General features: G+C 43.5%; 1 protein-coding gene, 1 long non-coding RNA gene and 1 other non-coding gene across 3 annotated transcripts; 1 reads left to right on the top strand and 2 right to left on the bottom strand.

Annotated features, from left to right (window-relative positions):
- Nucleotides 1-2,532: 2,532 nt before the first annotated feature.
- ssm4 (SSM4 protein) lies at nt 2,533-6,237 on the bottom strand. The gene is given in 5 exon segments (NM_001160571.1): nt 2,533-2,855; nt 2,980-3,123; nt 3,425-3,498; nt 5,569-5,668; nt 5,902-6,237. Coding segments are annotated over 5 exon segments (417 nt in total). The 5' UTR covers nt 5,921-6,237; the 3' UTR covers nt 2,533-2,775.
- A 366-nt stretch (nt 6,238-6,603) lies between these two features.
- Nucleotides 6,604-6,677, top strand: trnat-agu. Its single transcript has one exon. It is a non-coding gene; the product is annotated as a tRNA-Thr (tRNA).
- A 5,892-nt stretch (nt 6,678-12,569) lies between these two features.
- Nucleotides 12,570-18,237, bottom strand: LOC110535438. The gene is made up of 3 exons (XR_002475252.2): nt 18,033-18,237; nt 14,465-14,642; nt 12,570-13,857 (listed from the first exon to the last, which is right to left on the bottom strand). It is a non-coding gene; the product is annotated as an uncharacterized LOC110535438 (long non-coding RNA).
- Between the last annotated feature and the right edge of the window lie 1,770 nt (nt 18,238-20,007).

The raw sequence follows: 20,007 nt of genomic DNA, 5'->3' as shown, positions 1-20,007 counted from the left end.
TATACTCGGCCTTGTCTCAGGATAGTAGGTTGGTGGTTGAAGATATCCCTCTAGTGGTGTGGGGGCTGTGCTTTGGCAAAGTGGGTGCGGTTATATCCTGCCTGTTTGGCCCTGTCCGAGGGTATCATCGGATGAGGCCATAGTATTTATCCGGTGTCCTGTGTGAATTTAAGTATGCTCTCTATAATTCTCTCTTTCCTTCCTTCTCTCTCTCTCTCGGAGGACCTGAAACCTAGGACCATGCCTCAGGACTACCTGGCATGAGGACTCCTTGTTGTCCCCAGTCCACCTGGCCGTGCTGCTGCTCCAGTTTCAACTGTTCTGCCTGCGGCTATGGATCCCTGACCTGTTCACTGTGATTACTATTATTTGACCATGCTGGTCATTTATGAACATTTGAACATCTTGGCCATGTTCTGTTATAATCTCCACCCGGCACAACCAGAAGAGGACTGGCCACCCCTCATAGCCTGGTTCCTCTCTAGGTTTCTTCCTAGGTTTTGGCCATTCTAGGGAGTTTTTCCTAGCCACCGTGCTTCTACACCTGCATTGCTTGCTGTTTGGGGTTTTAGGCTGGGTTGCTGTACAGCACTTTGAGATATCAGCTGATGTAAGAAGGGATATATAAATTAATTTGATAGTCTGGCCCAGGAGTGTGAAGGTGAACGGAAAGGCACTGGAGCAACGACCCGGCCTTGCTGTCTCTGCCTGGCCGGTTCCCCTCTCTCCACTGGGATTCTCTGCCTCAACACCTATTACAGGGGCTGAGTCACAGGTGCTTTTCCATGCAGTGCCTGGGAGGGGTGTGTCACTTGAGTGAGTTGAGTCACTAATGTGATCTTCCTGTCCGGGTTGGCGCCCCCCCTTGGTTGCGTGCCGTGGGGGAGATCTTCGTGGGATATACTCGGCCTCGTCTCAGGATATTAAGTTGGTGATTGAAGATATCCCTCTAGTGGTGTGGGAGCTGTGCTTTGGCAAAGTGGATGGGGTTATATCCTGCCTATTTGGCCCTGTCCGGGGGTATTATCAGACAGGGCCACACCGTTTCCCGACCCCTCCTGTCTCAGCCTCCAGTATTTATGCTGCAATAGTTTGTGTCGGGGGGCTAGGGTCAGTCAGTTATATCTGGAGTATTTCTCCTCTCTTATCCAGTGTGGATTTAAGTTCTCTCTCTCTCTCCCTCCCCTTCCCTACCCCTCAGGACTACCTGACCTGATGACTCCTCACTGTCCCCAGTCCACCTGGTTGTTCTGCCTGCTACTATGGAACCCTGACCTGTTCACTGGACGTGCTACCTGTCCCAGACCTGCTGTTTCAACTCTCTAGAGACAGCAGAAGCGGTAGAGATACTCTGAATGATCAGCTATTAAAAGCCAACTGACATTTACTCCTGAGGTGCTGACCCGTTGCACCCTGTACAATCACAGTGATTATTATTATTTGATCATGCTGGTCATCTATGAACACCGTGGCCATGTACTGTTATAATCTCCACCCGGCACTGCCACCCCTCAAAGCCTGGTTCCTCTCTAGGTTTCTTCCTAGGTTCCGGCCTTTCTAGGGAGTTTTTCCTAACCACCGTGCTTCTACACCTGCATTGCTTGCCGTTTGGGGTTTTAGGCTGGGTTTCCGTACAGCACTTTGTGACATCAGCTCATGTAAGAAGGGCTTTATAAATAAATGTGATTGATTGTGATAAGTAAAACAATTCAAATAAAAGTAACAAAATAATTAAAGAGCAGCAGTAAATGAACAGTATTGAGGCTATATATACAGGGGGTACCGGTACGGGGGGGGTTGCAATGCAAATAGTCTTGGTAGCCATTTGATTAGCTGTTCAGGTGTCTTATGGCTTGGTAGAAGCTGTTTAGAAGCCTCTTGGACCTAGACTTGGCACTCCGTTACCGCTTGCTGTGCGGTAGCAGAGAGAACAGTCTATGACTGGGGTGGTGTTTGACAATTTTTAGGGCCTTCCTCTGACACCACCTGGTATAGAGGTCCTGGATGGCAGGCAGCTTTGCCCCAGTGATGTACTGGGCTGTAAGCACTACTCTCTGTAGTGCCTTGCGGTCGGAGGCCAAGCAGTTGCCGTACCAGGCAGTGATGCAACCAGTGCTCTCCACGGTACAGCTGTAGAACTTTGAGGATCTGAGGACCCATGCCAAATCTTTTCAGTCTCCTGGGGGGTAATAGGTTTTGTCGTGGCTTCTTCACGACTGCCTTTGGTGTGCTTGGACCATGATAGTTTGTTGGTGATGTGGACAACAAGGAATTCGAAGCTCTCAACCTGCTCCACTACAGCCCCGTCGATGAGAATGGGGGCGTGCTTCGTCCTCCTTTTCCTGTAGTCCACAATCAACTCCTTTGTCTTGATAACGTTGAGGGAAAGGTTGTTATACTGGGACCACACGGCACCAAATATGAGCAAATCAGTCATTCTATGCAGTGTTCTATTATATACTGAACAGTGGTCATTTAAATTCCCTTTGAATAACCCTCAGTGTTCTATTATATAATGAACAGTGGTCAGTTAAATTCAATGTGTTTTATTGAGTAGAGGTGTGCATTTCAATTACAGGTTTTTGGAGAACATTTAGAAAACTTGAACAAGCGTCCTATGGACGGAGCAAACAGAATGCTAGGCCACTGATTTTTTTACCACCGTGGTATCGTTATTCTCCACGGAATCGTGATACTTGGCCTGGTATCGTATCGTTTGTAAAATGTTAGCATCGTGACAAGCCTAGTACAAATAATGAAACACACCAGTGGGATTTACCGAACTGGGAAATGACAGACTGTAATACAACGCTGGTCCACTTCTAAGTCTCCTGATCCTGTAAAACCATAACACACTGAAACTTTACTTAGTGTGTGTGTGTGTGTGTGTACAGGTTCTTATGCGAGTGATACAGTACTTAAGAGTAAAGTGTTGACGCAATGGTGTGGGTATGTGTCCGCGTATGTCAGTCTACTCACATGCAGTGAGGGGGACCACCCCCAGCCATGCGAAGGCCACCAGTGTGTAGTGAAACCAGTATCGTATGGCCGTGCCCACACTGGTCAGCAGGCCAGCACAGATGTCCTGGATGGGCAGGCGGGGGGGCATGTCTGGGGAGTAAACTGGAGCACAGACAGCAGGGACAGAGAGAGAGGGATGAGACACTCCATGTTCAAAGTTACAAACTTAGACAGAATAATAAGGTTGAGAAATGACTTAAAAATAACAAAAAGTGTGTAGAACCTAAAAGGTTTTTTGGGTCTGTCCCAATAGGATGACCCTTTGAATAACCCTTTTGGGCTCCAATTAGAAAACAGGTTTCTAAGACTGTACTCAATGGCAGAGCTTCCCAGTCTGAAGTCATCCCCTTGTAACGGAGCACGTTTTTAAACTGACAGGTCAATGCCACGGACGGGTACTTACTTGGTGTGAAAGCAAATCTGTGCTTGCATAATTCACAGTACTCCTTTCTGCTGTGCTTCAGCCACTGGACCAAACTGTAAACAACAACAATAGTAAAAGAGGTGTGTTGTAGGGGAGGAACTAACATGTGCAAGTGCAGGCATGGAATACTGGCTTCCTCACTCAAGCAGGGCAATTCAGTTTAACTCACATGGGGCGATGTGTGGGTGGTATGTGGGGTGTGGTGCGTGTGAATGCGAGTGAGACAGAGAACAGCCCACACTGAACCGTCCACAAGACACTTTCATACATACACCTCAGTCCATTCATTCATAAGCCCACCATCCTATAATGCCTTCTATAAGACTGAGTATAACGCTTGCTACTGTAACCCTGAGCTGTCTGGTATTTGTGATTCTGTGGAACTAATTGGCACTGTAATGTGAATAAAATATTACGACACACACAAACAGCTAGTGCCCAGTTAGGCCTACATGTTAATAACACCATGAATTCTAAGTGTAACTAACTAAGCCTAGGTAACATGGTATCTATATGTCCAGCTTAATGAATAGTGTGTGAGTGACCAGTATTCTGACGCAACAGGGGCTATTAGAGATCAGTGACATAATAACAGAGGAGATATTGTGGCGGCAGGTAGCCTAGTGGTAAGAGCATTGGACTTGTAACCGAAAGGTTGCAAGATCGAATCCCCGAGCTGACATGGTAAAAATCTGTCATTCTGCCCCCAGGCAGTTAACCTACCTATTGTCATTGAAAATAGGAATTTGTTATTAGCTGACTTGCATAGTTAAATAAAGTTAAAATATTCTCAGAAAGGGGATGATGTCAATGACACAGTACTTCTATACCCAGAGAAGCAGAGTGTGTTTGTGACATCACCTCATCACATTTCAAAACCTGGGCCTGCAGCAGTAAACCGTAGTTCAGGAGGCTGCTTATCAGCTTTTTCAATTTTTAAAAAAAAATGTATTTGTAATAATGACAATTACAACAATACTGAATGAACACTTATTTTAACTTAACCCACCGTTCCTAGGCCGTCATTGAAAATAAGAATGTGTTCTTAACTGACTTGCCAAGTTAAATAAAGATTAAATAAAAGGTGTGTAAAAAAAAAATAAAAAAAAGGCAAATGGAATAAAAAAATACAGATTTCCGATTGTTATGAAAACCTGAAATTGGCCCTAATTAAATCGGCCATTCAGATTAATCGGTCGACCTCTACTGCTTATCATCAATAATCTGTAGCTAATATCCTAAATGACAAATCAACAACTTTCCTCAGTACCCCAGGTTCTAATTTTAATAACAATGTATGCTATTTTAGAAGCAACTAATTGTCATCCAAAAAGTGTAGCTAGGCCTGAATGTTTTTCTAATCTTCAGTTTGCTCCTCTGTTATGCCACCCTTGGTTGGAAAGTGAGATAGTGACAGTATTGTTATTCCTCTACTTCTGTATCCCGAACCAGCACGCACACACTACCCAATAAATGTACCAGCAGCATGGCATTAACTACCCAGCTCTGAACAATGAACTACTGGGTTATGTAAGTCAATGATTGTGTCCTAGCTGTTGCCACACTGTGTGTGTGTGTGTGTAATGTAGAGTTACACTAGCAGGCCTGGAGGCTAAGCCTATCATTCTCACTCAATGGAAAAACACATAGTTATTTTAGACCTCAGTCTAAAATAGTCTCAATTACTGGCTGCTATCCTTTGCGTTATTTCAGCACACCCAGCTAATTGTTTTTCCTTTGTTAGACCCACACTGCAGAGAAACCAGCTGGGAAAGCAGACAAATGTAGGGTGGCCACTTGGACGCAGGCCAAAACCATCACCTCAGGACAGTCTTAGGTAAAAGCTAGGACCTATGCTATAGCTGTATATCAACATTAATGTTAGTCCCTCCTACTGACTCAAATGTTATTCTATGTCCATTATGTCTCTATTGCTAATACTTGGGGCTGGTGTGTGTGTGTGTGTGTGTGTGTGTGTGTGTGGGGGGGGGGGGGGGGGCTACATACAGTGGACTCCTGATAAGTAAAACAATCTTGAGGTCCCAATTCAATGACATTCTTTGTAATTGCTCCTGACGACTGCATACTCACAGTGTGATCAAGTCAGACAAATAGCCACTCACCATTCCTGATGAATGAATTTGATACTGCCGGTGCATACACAGGGGTGGTACAGGGGCTTGTCTGGGGTCCCCTCCGAACGACACACACGACATATATCTGCTACAAACAGACAAAGGATGAAGATATTAGTTAATTTGTTCAGAGAAACACCTTATTTTATTATCGAAGGCTCATGTCACTGTTTGGGTGTCTGCCGAAGAAAAATGTGTTTGCAGCTGACGTTGGCAAGGTAAACTAACGTTACCCACAGTCTCAAACATGTGGTCTCTAATAGTAGTGTAAATCAGCTGACGTTACAAGTAACGTTAGACTGACTGTAAAATTACATTTACCTTCATCTGCCGTTTCCATTTTACTGGATGACGCGCTCCCCTCTCTGTAGCAGTAGTTTGCTATCGCAAACCCATTCACAACGCGAAGGCCAGTGTTTTTAGCGGATTTGGAATAGACTAGCTAGCTAGCTATCCTTGATAAAATGGTGTCCACTTTGATAGACACTAGAATCACAGTCTTGACTTGTTTCGTGACACGCGCAGTCAGAACACGATCGAGGTTCCTTTTCACTGCAAGCCGATGTATGTTCGACCGGTAGCGGTTGTCAAACGGAGATCAATAGCAAGCATAGCTAGCTAGCTACCTTTTACTTGTAAATTCAACACGATCAAGGCGACGATTAGGTACCTAGCTAGATCTCTTTGACCCGTCACAACATTGATGCCTTGCGACAGTGTGCGCCGCTTTCTGGCCGCGGTGGCAGCTTTTGGATTTGGTCACGTAATGTTACGTGGGGCTTGTGTTTTCTGACACGTGTAGATAGTGACACCCTGAGGTATTTAGCTGTTACTGCATCATACCAATATGTGACTGAATACCATTTTCCTTTAGATTGATGTCTGATCCACCACTTTACACCGTTCTGGTCTTTACAGTTCATACCGGAATGTAATGTGGTAACTGCACACAGTAAACCTTACAAATCCTCACATTACCAAAGGTCAAGTATGAGTAACTTATGTCATACCAATTACATCACTGGCGCTGTGGCTTAGTTGGTTAAAGCGCCTGTCTAGTAAACAGGAGATCCTGAGTTCGAATCTCAGCAGTGCCTTTTTGAGACGGTAAATGAATACAGTTCGGAAGTGTCCCAGCTGAAACAGGTTGATGCGACTTGAATGATTATTACACGTTTGTGTTTTCTACACTCAAAAAGCGCTTTTTAAATCGTTCAATTTTTTGGGAATGAACTTCAGACTGGGTAAGAACGAATGTAATTCACGCTATTTGAACAGGGCGTTCCTTGCGGTCAGCAGGTGACCAGGATTCACATGATTATCTTCAGCCTCAGAAGAAAAACTAAAGCGGGAAGGAAAAGTCCCCGTTTCAGAGTATGAGTTTTAGCCAGAAATAACAATAAAGTGGCCAAATAAGTGTTCTATTAAATAAATAGTAACACTCAAATCCCAATTTTAGCAATTGCCTAAGCCCTTCAAATAAAATATAAAAAAATGTATTCAGGTGAGAAGTTGTGGGTGGGGGAAATTGCTAATAAACGGGTGAAAGTAAACGGTACGGTCTGGTAACGCATCACGGCAAAATAAATAGTGGGGGAACTGTACCAGTAAAGCATGAGCCTATCACAATAACACAATGTCAAGAAAACTAGGCTATTACACCACTTGTAAAAAAAATTATTCCACATGTCAGAGGGATGAAAATGGAGCGAATGGACTTGAATACGGATGGTATAGCCTACCTATACTAAATGCGATGTGGTTCCACGAAAACACTGACATTTTGCCAATGCAGAGACGTGTGGCCGATTTCACAGACGAGCGCTGACAGCACTGGTCTCATAATTTCGGGCCTAATGACAATCGCGAAATGCCATTATGCTATTTTGTGTAACAGATGTCTCTTTCCATGCACCACTGTTTGGAGGCTGGAAATATGTTGCAGTTGGATGAACGTGCACGGTCAGCCTAGAAAAGCGTTGGGGTCGGGTGCAACTATTACCCAGTGGTGTAAAGTACTTAGGTAAAAATACTTTCAAGTACTACTTAAGTCTTTTTTGGGGGTGTATGTACTTTACTTGACTATTTGTATTTTTGACTTTTACTTCACTACATTCCTAAAGAAAATAATGTACTTTTTACTCCATACATTAGGCCTCCATTGTAAATAAGAATGTGTTCTTTACTGACGTGCCTAGTTAAATTAAGTTGAAAAAATTGAAATTGAAAAAAATTGAAATCTGGTAGGGACCTCTTATAACCAGTCATAAATATACATTTTGGGGGTAGGTAAACGCAATGGTGGAAAAAGTTCCTAGTTGTCATACTTGAGTAAAAGTAAAGATACCTTAATAGAAAATGACTCAAGTAAAAGTGAAAGTAATCCAGTAAAATTCTTATTGAGTAAAAGTCTAAAAGTTTTGGGTTTTAAATATACAGAAGTATCAAAAGTAAATGTAATTGCTAAAATATACTTAAGTATCAAAAGTAAAAGTACAAATAATACAAAATTCCTTGTATTAAGCAAACCAAATGTCACAATTTTCTCGTTTTTTAAATGTATGGATTGCCTGGGGCACACTCCAACACTCAGACATCACTTACAAACAAAGCATTTGAGTCCACCAGATCAGACGCAGTAGGGATGACGAGGGATGTTCTCTCGATAAGTGTGTGAATTTAACAATTTTCTCTCCCGCTAAGCATTCAAAATGTAACGAGTACTTTTGGGTGTCAGGAAAAATGTTGTCAAAAATATAAATAGTAAAGTACAGATACCCCCCAAAACGACTCAAGTAGTACTTTAAAGTATTCATGCTTAAAAGTACTTTACACCATTGGGTAAACGTAGTTGTACCTGATCTCAACGCTTTCTCACTAAATCATACTTACCAGAAGTCCACTGGCACTCGCAAAAAAAGATGGTTCTGTACAGTTTGTTCATATTGGTAAAGCGCCGAGTAACTATTGCCACTTGCAGTTTAAGTTCGAATGCCCATGGCGCGCAAAAAAAACGTAGAAATGTAAATTCTCATTAATTGAAAATGAAGATTAGTGGCTCAATTAAATCCAACCCGCATTGAAGTAGTTACGCAGTATGTATTTTTCCAATAGTCAAATTAACTCATGGATTGGGCTTGGGTACAGTATAAAAACCAACAACTACTATCAGGGCGACCCCTCTCACAGGCATGATTTCACTTTAAGAATTAGAATTGTGTGGACACAGGATGAATATTGAAAATAAAGGAATTGAAGAAAATCTGCTCCATTAGCCAGAAGAGGACAGGCCACCCCTCCGAGCCTGGTTCCTCTCTAGGTTTCTTCCAATGTTCCAGCCTTTCTAGGGAGATTCTCCTAGCCACCGTGCTTCTACATCGCATTGCTTGCTCTCTGGGGTTTTAGGCTTGGTTTCTTATAAGCACGTTGTGACAACTGCTGATGTAAAAAGGGCCTTTATAAAAGTGTTTGATTGATTGATTATAACTCACAAACATTCAACAATGAGTCAACTGTTTTAACAGACTGCACCACCAATCAGTCAAAGTGGTTTGAAAAACAATGCGGGTTGACCATTGTCACCTATTTCATGTTACAATGGCTGTAGCTATGAATAGAAACGTATAATCCTCATAGCCTACATGATTTTCTCCTTTGTAAAAGCACGTAAAAGGGAAAGATGAATGGATCAAAGTACAGAGAGATCCTTAATGAAAACCTGCTGCAGAATGCTTAGGACCTCAGACTGGGGTGAAGGTTCACCTTCCAACAGGACAACGACCCTAAGCACAAAGCCAAGACAAAGCAGAAGTAGCTTTGAGACAAGTCTCTGAATGTACTTGAGTGGCCCAGCCAGAGCCTGGACTTGAACCCGATCTCACATCTCTGGAGAGACCTGAAAATGGCTGTGCAGTGACGCTCCCCATCCAACCTGACAGAGCTTGAGAGGATCTGCAGAGAAGAACGGGAGAAACTCCCCAAATACAGGTCTGCCAAGCTTGTAGCGTCATACCCAAGAAGACTCAAATCAAATCAAAGTTTATTTGTCACGTGCGCCAAATATAACAGGTGTAGACTGTACAGTGAAATGCTTACTAACAAGCCCTAACCAACAGCGCAATTTTTAAGTAAATATTAGGTAAACAATAGATAAGTAAAGAAATAAAAACAAAACAGTAAAATGACAGTAAAAATAACAGTAACTAGGCTATATACAGGTGGTACCAGTACAGAGTCAATATGAGGGGGCTCTGGTTAGTTGGACTAATTCAGGTAATATGTACATGTAGTTAAAGTGACTATGCATAGGTGATAAACAGAGAGTAGCAGCAGAGTAAAAGAGGGGGTTGGCAGGTGGGGAGTTTGGGACACAATGCAAATAGTCCGGGTAGCCAATATGTGGGGGCACCGGTTAGTCGGGCTAATTGAGGTAATATGTACATGAATGTAGAGTTAAAGTGACTGTGCATAGATGATAAACAGAGAGTAGCAGCAGCGTAAAAGAGGGGTTGGCGGGACACAATGCAAATAGTCCGGATAGCCATTCGATTACCTGTTCAGGAGTCTTATGGACACCAAGGAACTTGAAGCTCTCAACCTGCAACACTACAGCCCTGTTGATGAGAATGTGGGTGTGTTCGGTTGTCCTTTTCCTGTAGTCCACAATCATCTCCTTTGTCTTGATTACATTGAGGTATAGGTTGTTATTCTGGCACCACCCGGCCAGGTCTCTGACCTCCTCCCTATAGGCTATCTCGTCATTGTTGGGGATCAGGCCTACCACTGTTGTGTCGTCTGCAAACTTAACGATAGTGTCGAAGTCGTGCCTTGCCAAGTAATCTTGGGTGAACAGGGAGTACAGGAGGGGACTGAGCAAGTACCCCTGAGGGGCTCCAGTGTTGAGGATCAACGTGGCAGATGTGTTGCTACCTACCCTCACCACCTGGGGGCGGCCCGTCAGGAAGTCCAGGATCCAGTTGCAGAGGGAGAGGTTTAATCCCAGGATGCTTAGATTAGTGATGAGCTTTGAGGGCACTGTGGTATTGAACGCTGAGCTGTAGTCAATGAATAGCATTCTCATGTAGGTGTTCATTTTGTCCAGGTGGGAAAGGGCAGTGTGGAGTGCAATAGAGATTGCATCATCTGTGGATCTGTTTGGGCGGTATGCAAATTGGAGTGGGTCTAGGGTTTCTGGGATAATAGTGTTAATGAGACTTTCAAGTTTAGCAAAGTAACCATCCAGAAAACATTGATCCCTGCCCCGTCAGTCCTGCTTAATACTCCAATTTAAAAGTAGAGAAGCATTCATTACTAGTGATACACTACTTTAATGTCGTCTTCTGGAATAGTCAGTGTATGAACAGTCAATAATTTATCTTCCTATACGTATTTGAAATAAATATCAGGTTGGAATGTTCATCATTCAAAATGTTGAATGCTGCAGTCATCCAGCAGTGTGTTCGATCTCCTGTGCTCACAGACAGACCAAAGGTGGCCTTTTATACTGCTTTGATGAATGGAAGATATGTGGGTCCCTACTGAAACCACCCTAGTCTACAACAACATCGGCACAGCCTACAATCCAACTACAGTTATTACATTTGTGGAAGTTAATAATTGTAAACTCAGCAAAAAAGTTCCCAGACGTGTAATATTTGTATGAACATAACAAGATTCAACAACTGAGACATAAACTGAACAAGTTCCACAAACATGGAATAATGTGTCCCTGAACAAAAGGGGGGTCAAAATCAAAAGTAACAGTCTGTGTGGCCACCAGCTGCATTAAGTACTGCAGTGCATCTCCTCCTCATGGACTGCACCAGAGTTGCCAGTCCTTGCTGTGAGATGTTACCCCCACTCTTCCACCAAGGCACCTGCAAGTTCCCGGACATTTCTGGGGGGAATGGCCCTAGCCCTCACCCTCCGATCCAACAGGTCCCAGACGTGCTCAATGGGATTGAGTTGGGATTGATTGCTGGCCATGGCAGAACACTGACATTCCTGTCTTGCAGGAAATCACGCACAGAACAAGCAGTATGGCTGTTGGCATTATCATGCTAGAGGGTCAGGTCAGGATAAGCCTGCAGGAAGGGTACCACATGAGGAAGGAGGATGTCGTCCCTGTAACACACAGCGTTGAGACTACCTGCAATGACAACAAGCTCAGTCCGATGATGCTGTGACACACTACGCCAGACCATGATGGACCCTCCACCTCCAAATCGATCCAGAGTACAGGCCTCGGTGTAACGCTCATTTCTTTGACAATAAACGCGATTCCGACCATCACCCCTGGTGAAACCAAACTGCGACTGTCTGGTCCAGCGACGGTGGGTTTGTGCCCATAGGCGACGTTGTTGCCGGTGATGTCTGGTGATGACCTGCCTTACAACAGGCCTACAAGCCCTCAGTCTAGCCTCTCTCAGCCTATTGCGGACAGTCTGAGCACTGATGGAGGGATTGTGCGTTCCTGGTGTAACTCGGCCAGTTGTTGTTGCCATGCTGTACCTGTCCCGCAGGTGTGATGTTCAGATGTACCAATCCTGTGCAGGTGTTGTTACACGTGGTCTGGCACTGCGATCATCTGTCCATACTGTCATTATATTACGTACTGTCAGGGGTTGATTTACACATTGATCACCCGGGGCAAGCCAGGAGAGCCCTCATAATAGTGGGCTGGTCCTTCATTAATATATCAAACGTATGGGCGAGCCAATGTTCCCATTTCTAATGATAATAGGGGTGACATAGACACATCCTGATAAAAGTTGAGCTAACAGCACATTGCTAGGTCTTATCAAACCTGTTGTAACCAGGGGCTGGCTGTATAGCTCTACTGGTGTTGAAGACTTTGAAGCTATCCAGATGACCCTTAACATCTGGACTGAGCTGAGAGACATGGCTGTCACCAAGTCTGAACTGCAATGCCAAAAAAACAATGTTGACCACAAGAGGGAGCCACTGGCAATAAATTCACTCGTCTCCTATCAATGATGAATGATCTTTATTTGTACATCCAAACAAACAACTCAACAATGGCGTCGAGCATAGATGTCAGTCTCACCTTCAAAACTAGTGTTCTTCTCGTAACGAGTTACTAATCCAAACTGATTAAATAATCCATTACGGAAATTGTAGCCTATGAATTTGGATTAATAACTTGTTTTATGAAATACAGACAAAAAACAAAACAAAAAAAAGAGTAAGTCACAGCTCAATTCCTGGTACAGTGGGTGAGACAGGACATGACCAGTAAACACACTGATCAGCCACACGCTATGGAGGGGACATCAGCTAGCAGTGTACGCTTACATAGCAAACCTGTTGGAGACAAGCAAAACAGTGCAGCGAAATTAACGGCCATCTTTTAGTGTCAGTGTGTCCAATTATCACGTCATGACAATGTATATGACATTTTAGTTTCCAACCCCAGTGCCTTGTCAAGTCTCTGGTAAAAGAGGTTCTCAAGCTCAGGAGATCACTTGGATAAATGAAGGTTCAATCATTTAGAGAGTGAAAGGAGGTTGTTGTTACTGTAAGGATGTCCACATGATTGACAGGGGGCCTGGGCCAATGGCATCAGGGCAGAGAGGAAAGAGCTGGAGTCAGTGTCCAATCACTGTTCATTGTTACAGTTTAGTTCTGTGTTTAGAGTGGTAACCATAGAGAATCCCCAAGGCGGGTTAGGCAAGTTCAACTTCCTCTATTGAAAACATCTTCTGCTACGTCCCAAACACATTAAATGGCTTCCTTTCCTTTAGGAAGGACCACCGAAAAGTCAATGGGTAAGATTCCACCACATTGTTTTCATCTGTCGTACCATATTACTCCAATTCTGTTCCTTCCCATTCATTCCGTTTCTTCCTCTTTCCCTGAAGTGTACACACTTCAAGGAGAGAGGGGAGAATCGGAACTGGGGTCTTATCTAGTTTCAGCTTCAGTGGTTTAGAAGGAAAGTAGGTAAGGAAAGGGAGCTTTTTAAGACTGTTGGGATGCGGACCAGCACAGAGGGCTCAGTGTGCTGCGGCTGCCTAAGTAAACCCAACAATTCATATTATTGGCTCAGGGCATAGTTTTGAGAGAAGTTGGGGAGGGACTACTAGACAATAGTAGGGTGAAAGATCAGTTCACAGATTAAAAGTTTGGAAAAAGAGCAGCAGTTTGTCCACTGATGACCACTGATCGTCTGCTAGCCCTCCTACTCTTTACCCCCCTCCCCTCGTTGGGATGAAGAATCTGACGGGGCCTGGCTCTTTTCAGCATCCTCTCCTTCACCTAAGAGAAAGAGAGAGGGGAAGGCAATTCATGCATTAATAATGAGTCTAAATGACATCATTACATCTGACGTCAGTGAGAGAGAGAAAGAGAGCAGAAGGGTGTTTGAGTTGAGTAATCCACTAAAGCGACTGACTATAAGACACATTGACTATGATGTCACCATGTAAATATGGACAACACTATTGGTGAATCTTAATTGCATACTCCTTCCATCCTCTCTCCTTGCCTCCTTCTCAAAACCCACTGGAGGAGAAGATCAGAGGGGAGGGTCCTCTGGCTTTCTCATCCAATGGGTTTTGAAAAGAAGGTCAGGAGAGAGGGGTGAGGAATATGCAATTGAGATTCTCCCTATGAGTTATCAAGGGAAAAACATGGCTCGTCAGTTTCAACTTCCTGCGTTGGCCAAATTGGCATTAACAACACATCGCCCCGCTACAGAAAGAGATGAAGAGATAATATAGATAAATTTATAAAACACAGGTCCTGGCAAGTCTGGATTTTGTCTCAAGTTGAAACACCAAATGCCTCTTTCATTAGCTTCCTGACCAACAGGTGAATTATGCTAGCCAAGTTTTGAAACAGAGTGTTTGTCCAACGCTCTCACCGGATTTGTTGATGTTGAGCTGAGCCAGGTCGTGTGATAGGTCGCTGGGTCCCTGTGCCTCAGGGGATTGTGGGATGTCGTGTACGGCGTTCCGTCGGCCGGTCCGCTGTGAAGCGATGAAGTCTTCATATGTCGCCTCCACATCAGTCATAGCTGATACACCTCAACATAGCAGGGCCTGGGAGACAGGGGAACACACACACACACACACAATGTAAACACACTTGCAGTCTCCCAGGGCGGTGGAGGGATTACCCTGTGCCATAAACCAGCCATCTGCTGAGCGGAGCCAGAGGGAAAGCCTTGGTGTTTTTTTTAGTTAACACCCAGTGCACCCAGTCCCTACAACATAAGTGATATTAGTGATATATATTGATATATATTATATATATATAATTTATTTAAAATAATAAATAAAAAAATAGCAGGAAATTAGCTTTAAAGTAGCTGTCCAGTATTTACAGATTTCTATAAATTTGACCTATAATTAATTACAATAAGTGAAATAATTACTTAGTTTTGTTATTATGTTAAAATGCAGCTTTTCTGTGTTGGAAAGGTGTGGGCATACCCCAACAACATAATGGTGTGGGCATACCCCAACAACAGAATGGTGTGGGCATACCTCAGCAACAGAATGGTGTGGGCATACCCCAGCAACAGAATGGTGTGGGCATACCCCAACAACAGAATGGTGTGGGCATACCCCAACAACATAATGGTGTGGGCATACCCCAACAACATAATGGTGTGGGCATACCCCAGCAACATAATGGTGTGGGCATACCCCAGCAACAGAATGGTGTGGGCATACCCCAGCAACAGAATGGTGTGGGCATACCCCAGCAACAGAATGGTGTGGGCATACCCCAGCAACAGAATGGTGTGGGCATACCCCAGCAACAGAATGGTGTGGGCATACCCCAGCAACAGAATGCTGTGGGCATACCCCAGCAACAGAATGGTGTGGGCATACCCCAGCAACAGAATGGTGTGGGCATACCCCAGCAACAGAATGGTGTGGGCATACCCAAACAACAGAATGGTGTGGGCATACCCAAACAACAGAATGGTGTGGGCATACCCCAGCAACAGAATGGTGTGGGCATACCCCAGCAACAGAATGGTGTGGGCATACCCCAGCAACAGAATGGTGTGGGCATACCCCAGCAACAGAATGGTGTGGGCATACCCCAACAACAGAATGGTGTGGGCATACCCCAACAACAGAATGGTGTGGGCATACCCCAGCAACAGAAGGGTGTGGGCATACCCCAGCAACAGAAGGGTGTGGGCATACCCCAACAACAGAATGGTGTGGGCATACCCCAACAATAGAATGGTGTGGGCATACCCCAACAACAGAATGGTGTGGGCATACCCCAACAACAGAATGGTGTGGGCATACCCCAACAGCAGAATGGTGTGGGCATACCCCAACAACAGAATGGTGTGGGCATACCCCAACAACAGAATGGTGTGGGCGTATACCGTTCATTAAAAAAATATTCATGCGAGTAGACTGCTGTTTGGCCATCTCATCCTCCTCAGGAGGCATCATCCTCTATATTGTGTTTTCAAAATACCCCTCAATAGAGGCATAATAAGTAATGTCAAACGACACAGAATTGCAGGAAATGTGTTTTATAAAGTCAATATTTTCACCAATTTCACCCTTGCACTACAAACACACACTTAGTCAGTGGCATTGCCATCACTGACATTACCTTCCCTTATGAACAGTTTAACACCTCTGAATTCAAAAGCAACTTCATTTCTCAATATTCTACAATTATTTGCCCAATGAAGGAAACACTATTGTTTAGTATTAGCATGCATTGGACAAAATCCAAATCCTTAAACAACATGATTTCATATACAGTAACCATTGCCAGGGAGATTGAGGTTAAGCCCCACTGCTGACATGATAACACCCTATTAGAGAGAGGTTGTACCCAGAATGCAGTGCCAAACCGTGACCGCCGGGTGCTATTTTAGGCCTCTATTCTCCTCTCAGCTGCTTGGCACTCAGCTGTGATGCTCAAAATGGTGTCACCGTGGCAGCGATGGTGAACAGCTGTTGGACTAGTAAACACTGGGTCACTCACTACTAATGAGGAACCCAGTCACCCCACACTGGTCATACACTGGGGTTCCTTTCGATTGGTTGTTATATCAACAATACTTATTTGAGAATAAGGTTAACTTGCAGGGGAAATAAACAATTGATACTAAAACAGAGTATTTGCGTCAAGTATTTATTTGAGTGTTTAAGGTATAAAGACAGCATCTTATTGATATGTCTTAATGTCCTTGTGATCCTGGTCTTGCATATTTGTGTCAGAAGTACAAGATCAGGAATTGGAGGGGGACTGAGAAGGACGACTGATATACAGTACCTATTACTGTAACTGGGATAGCTGGCATTATCAATACTCATCATCGCTGGTGTGGAAAACACTTTATGCTAAGATTTGAGGCTTGAAGTACAGTATCTTAGAGTCATACTGTACATTCCTTTGCTGTGAGAGTTCAATGTGGCGTGTACGCTACAGGACTGGTTTTAGTGGTGGGACTGGGATGTACCTGGCAATCTGTACTCTGAAATATTCATGTTTTACATAATTTACACACAACAATACACCCGAGGAGCTAAGATCAGCATAGACTATGAGCTCGGTGTGTGTGTGTTTTCCCTGTTCAATGATTGACAAAAGTGTAGTCATTACCAAGGAACATGCCATTTGCAAGATGCCAGAGCATGTCCCTGTAGAATTAAGGGCAACAGCCTTCCTAAAATAGCCTTCAGACAAACTGCCTTCAGCTGAATAATTCAACAAGTGAAATGTGTACAGACAGCCACACACATCCTTCAGTATTCATATCTTAATGACCATTACTGATGAACACAGGCTATTTACCATGCAGCATTGAATCTGGTTTTTCATAGGTCTGACGCAATCTGAAGGAACAAATTGGATACATGGCATTAAATAAAGTATTTACGGCCAAATCTAGCTAAATAGAAATGTAAGGCTTGGAAATCTCTCCTCTGTAAAAAAAAAAACCTCCCCTCCCCTCTCGCTCACATTTCATTTACATATGATGACAGACCTGTAGTTGGGTACTCCAGACTGAAGGATGCTCCAAGATGCAATAGGCCTACATATAGTCCAGTCATCTCTGACAAAACCATCCATTCTCAGTATTAATTATAAGGCTTTGGGGAATCATTGCATGGTCATTATGATATGTATCTAGCCTATGTTAATTCATTTCAAACGAATGTACATTAAAGAGCGCGACAGTGCGTGCAATTTGTTGTTACAATGTGTCAACCCTGTAATAGCAAACATCCGGCTGTTTGGCAACACTGTAATCAATTGTGTGGCGATGTTGCATTTGCACAACCAGGCTAAATCAAAACAGCAGAAAATATCGCTGAGCTATTGACAAAGACTTCTCTAAAAGCTGTAGCTTGACAACCTGTGAGGCAGAGCGAAAGCGGCACCATTTAAACAGGTAACACAAACCGAAATCGAAGCTTGAAATCTCATTAAAATCTTACCTGTGTGTGCTGAGGACTTCCAAACAGAAGCTGCTATGCACGGTCAATCACACAGCGACATGAGGAAGTCGACTGTCGTCTGTGATTTACGTCGCGACTCGCGTCTACAGATGCAACCGGACCTTTCTTGCTGCACGGCGGGCGCAGTGGCCGCACGTAGGGCATGACGTTTGAGCGCTGGGCACAATGGTTCGGTGGTTGGTCACTGCTCGTGCACTGGCTCGTCTGTGCAATTAGACTACTGTAGTGCAAGATGTAGACCTATTTACATTGTATAACGCTATTCGTATTATTTCTTAGGCCTAACAAAAATTAATTATTACACTAACTCAATAATATAATTCAATATATACTGAACAAAAATATAAACACAACATGCAAAAATGTCAGCGATTTTACTGAGTTTCTGTTCGTTTAAGGAAATCACTAAATTGAAATACATAAATTAGGCTCTATTCTAGGAATTTCCATGATTGGGCAGGGGCGCAGCCATGGGTGGGCCTGGGAGGGCATAGGCCCACCATCTGGGGAGCCAGGCCCAACCAATCAGACTGAGTTTTCCCCACAAAAGGGCTTTATTACACACAGAAATGCTCAGTTTCATCAGCTGTCTGGGTTGCTGTTCTCAGGCGATCTCAAAGGTGAAGAAGCCTGGGCTGCAGTGTTTACACCTGGTCTGCGGTTGTGAGGCCAGTTGGATGTACTGCCAAATTCTCTAAAATTACGTTGGAGGTTGGCTTATCGTAGAGAAATGAACATTCAATTCTCTGGCAACAGCTCTGGTGGACATTCCTGCTGTCAGCATGACAATTGCACACTCCTTCAAAACTTGAGACATCTGTGGCATTGTGTTGTGTAACAAAACTGCACATTTTAGAGTGGCCTTTTATTGTCCCCAGGACAAGGTGCACCTGTGTAGTGATCAGGCTGTTTAATCAGATTCTTGAAATGCCACACCGGTTAGGTGGATGGATTATCTTGGCAAGGAGAAATGCTCACTAACAGGAATGTACACAGGAATGTGTGCACAACATTGGAGATAAATAGGCTTTTGTGCATATGGAACATTTCTGGGATCTTTTCTTTCACCTCATGAAACATGGGACCAACACTTGTTGTGTTTTATATTTTTATTTCAGTGTATCTACTGGGTGAAACACCACAGTGTGCCATCACAGCAGCAACATTTGTGACCTGTTGCCACAAGAAATCAGGCAACCAGTGAAGAACAAACACCATTGTAAATAGCACTCATATTTATGTTTATTTATTTTCCCTTTTGTACTTGAACTATTTACACATCGTTACAACACTGTACATAGCCATAATATGACATTTGAAACGCCTCTATTCCTTTGAAACCTTTGTGAGTGTAATGTTTACTGTTCACTTTTTATGGTTTATTTAACTTTTGTTTATTATGTATTTCACATATAAACATATGTTTGCCATTCCAATAAAGCACTTTAAATGTAATTGAATTGAGAGTGTAGAGAGAGAGAGAGAGAGAGAGCGGGAGAAAGCGAGAGAGAGCTAGAGAGAGAGAGAGTACTGAGCAGTCAGTGTGTGAGATACTGACCCGCACAGCCAAGAAGAAAAACATATTGAGGCCTAAGAATGTGGTTTATTGTGGCAGCGTATGAAAGATCCCATTCAAACTCAACTTATGTGTCCAATACAGAAGTCTGGCTGCTCAAGTTTATTGACATAAAGGCCCAATTCAAGGCTAAATGATTATACTGCAGTTTTACCAACACTCAGGTGACTTGTTGTTAGTTTTATTTGTTTAAATTATAGGCCATGCTATCTTTGCCCTGACAAAATATTACATTATGCTATGTTCTTATAGGCTAAAACAGTTAGCTAATGTTAGCAAATGAAAAATAAAACTTGTCCAAGTAGGCCTATGGAATGAGCTTTCTTCCCATTGGGTGAATTTTACTCATTGTACTTGTGCACGTGACATTAAAACGTG

Source organism: Oncorhynchus mykiss, chromosome 11, assembly GCF_013265735.2.
Source record: "Oncorhynchus mykiss isolate Arlee chromosome 11, USDA_OmykA_1.1, whole genome shotgun sequence".
NCBI lineage: Eukaryota > Metazoa > Chordata > Actinopteri > Salmoniformes > Salmonidae > Oncorhynchus > Oncorhynchus mykiss.
The sequence above is the reverse complement of the archived record's forward strand: the minus strand, read 5'-3'. Positions and strand labels throughout refer to the sequence as shown.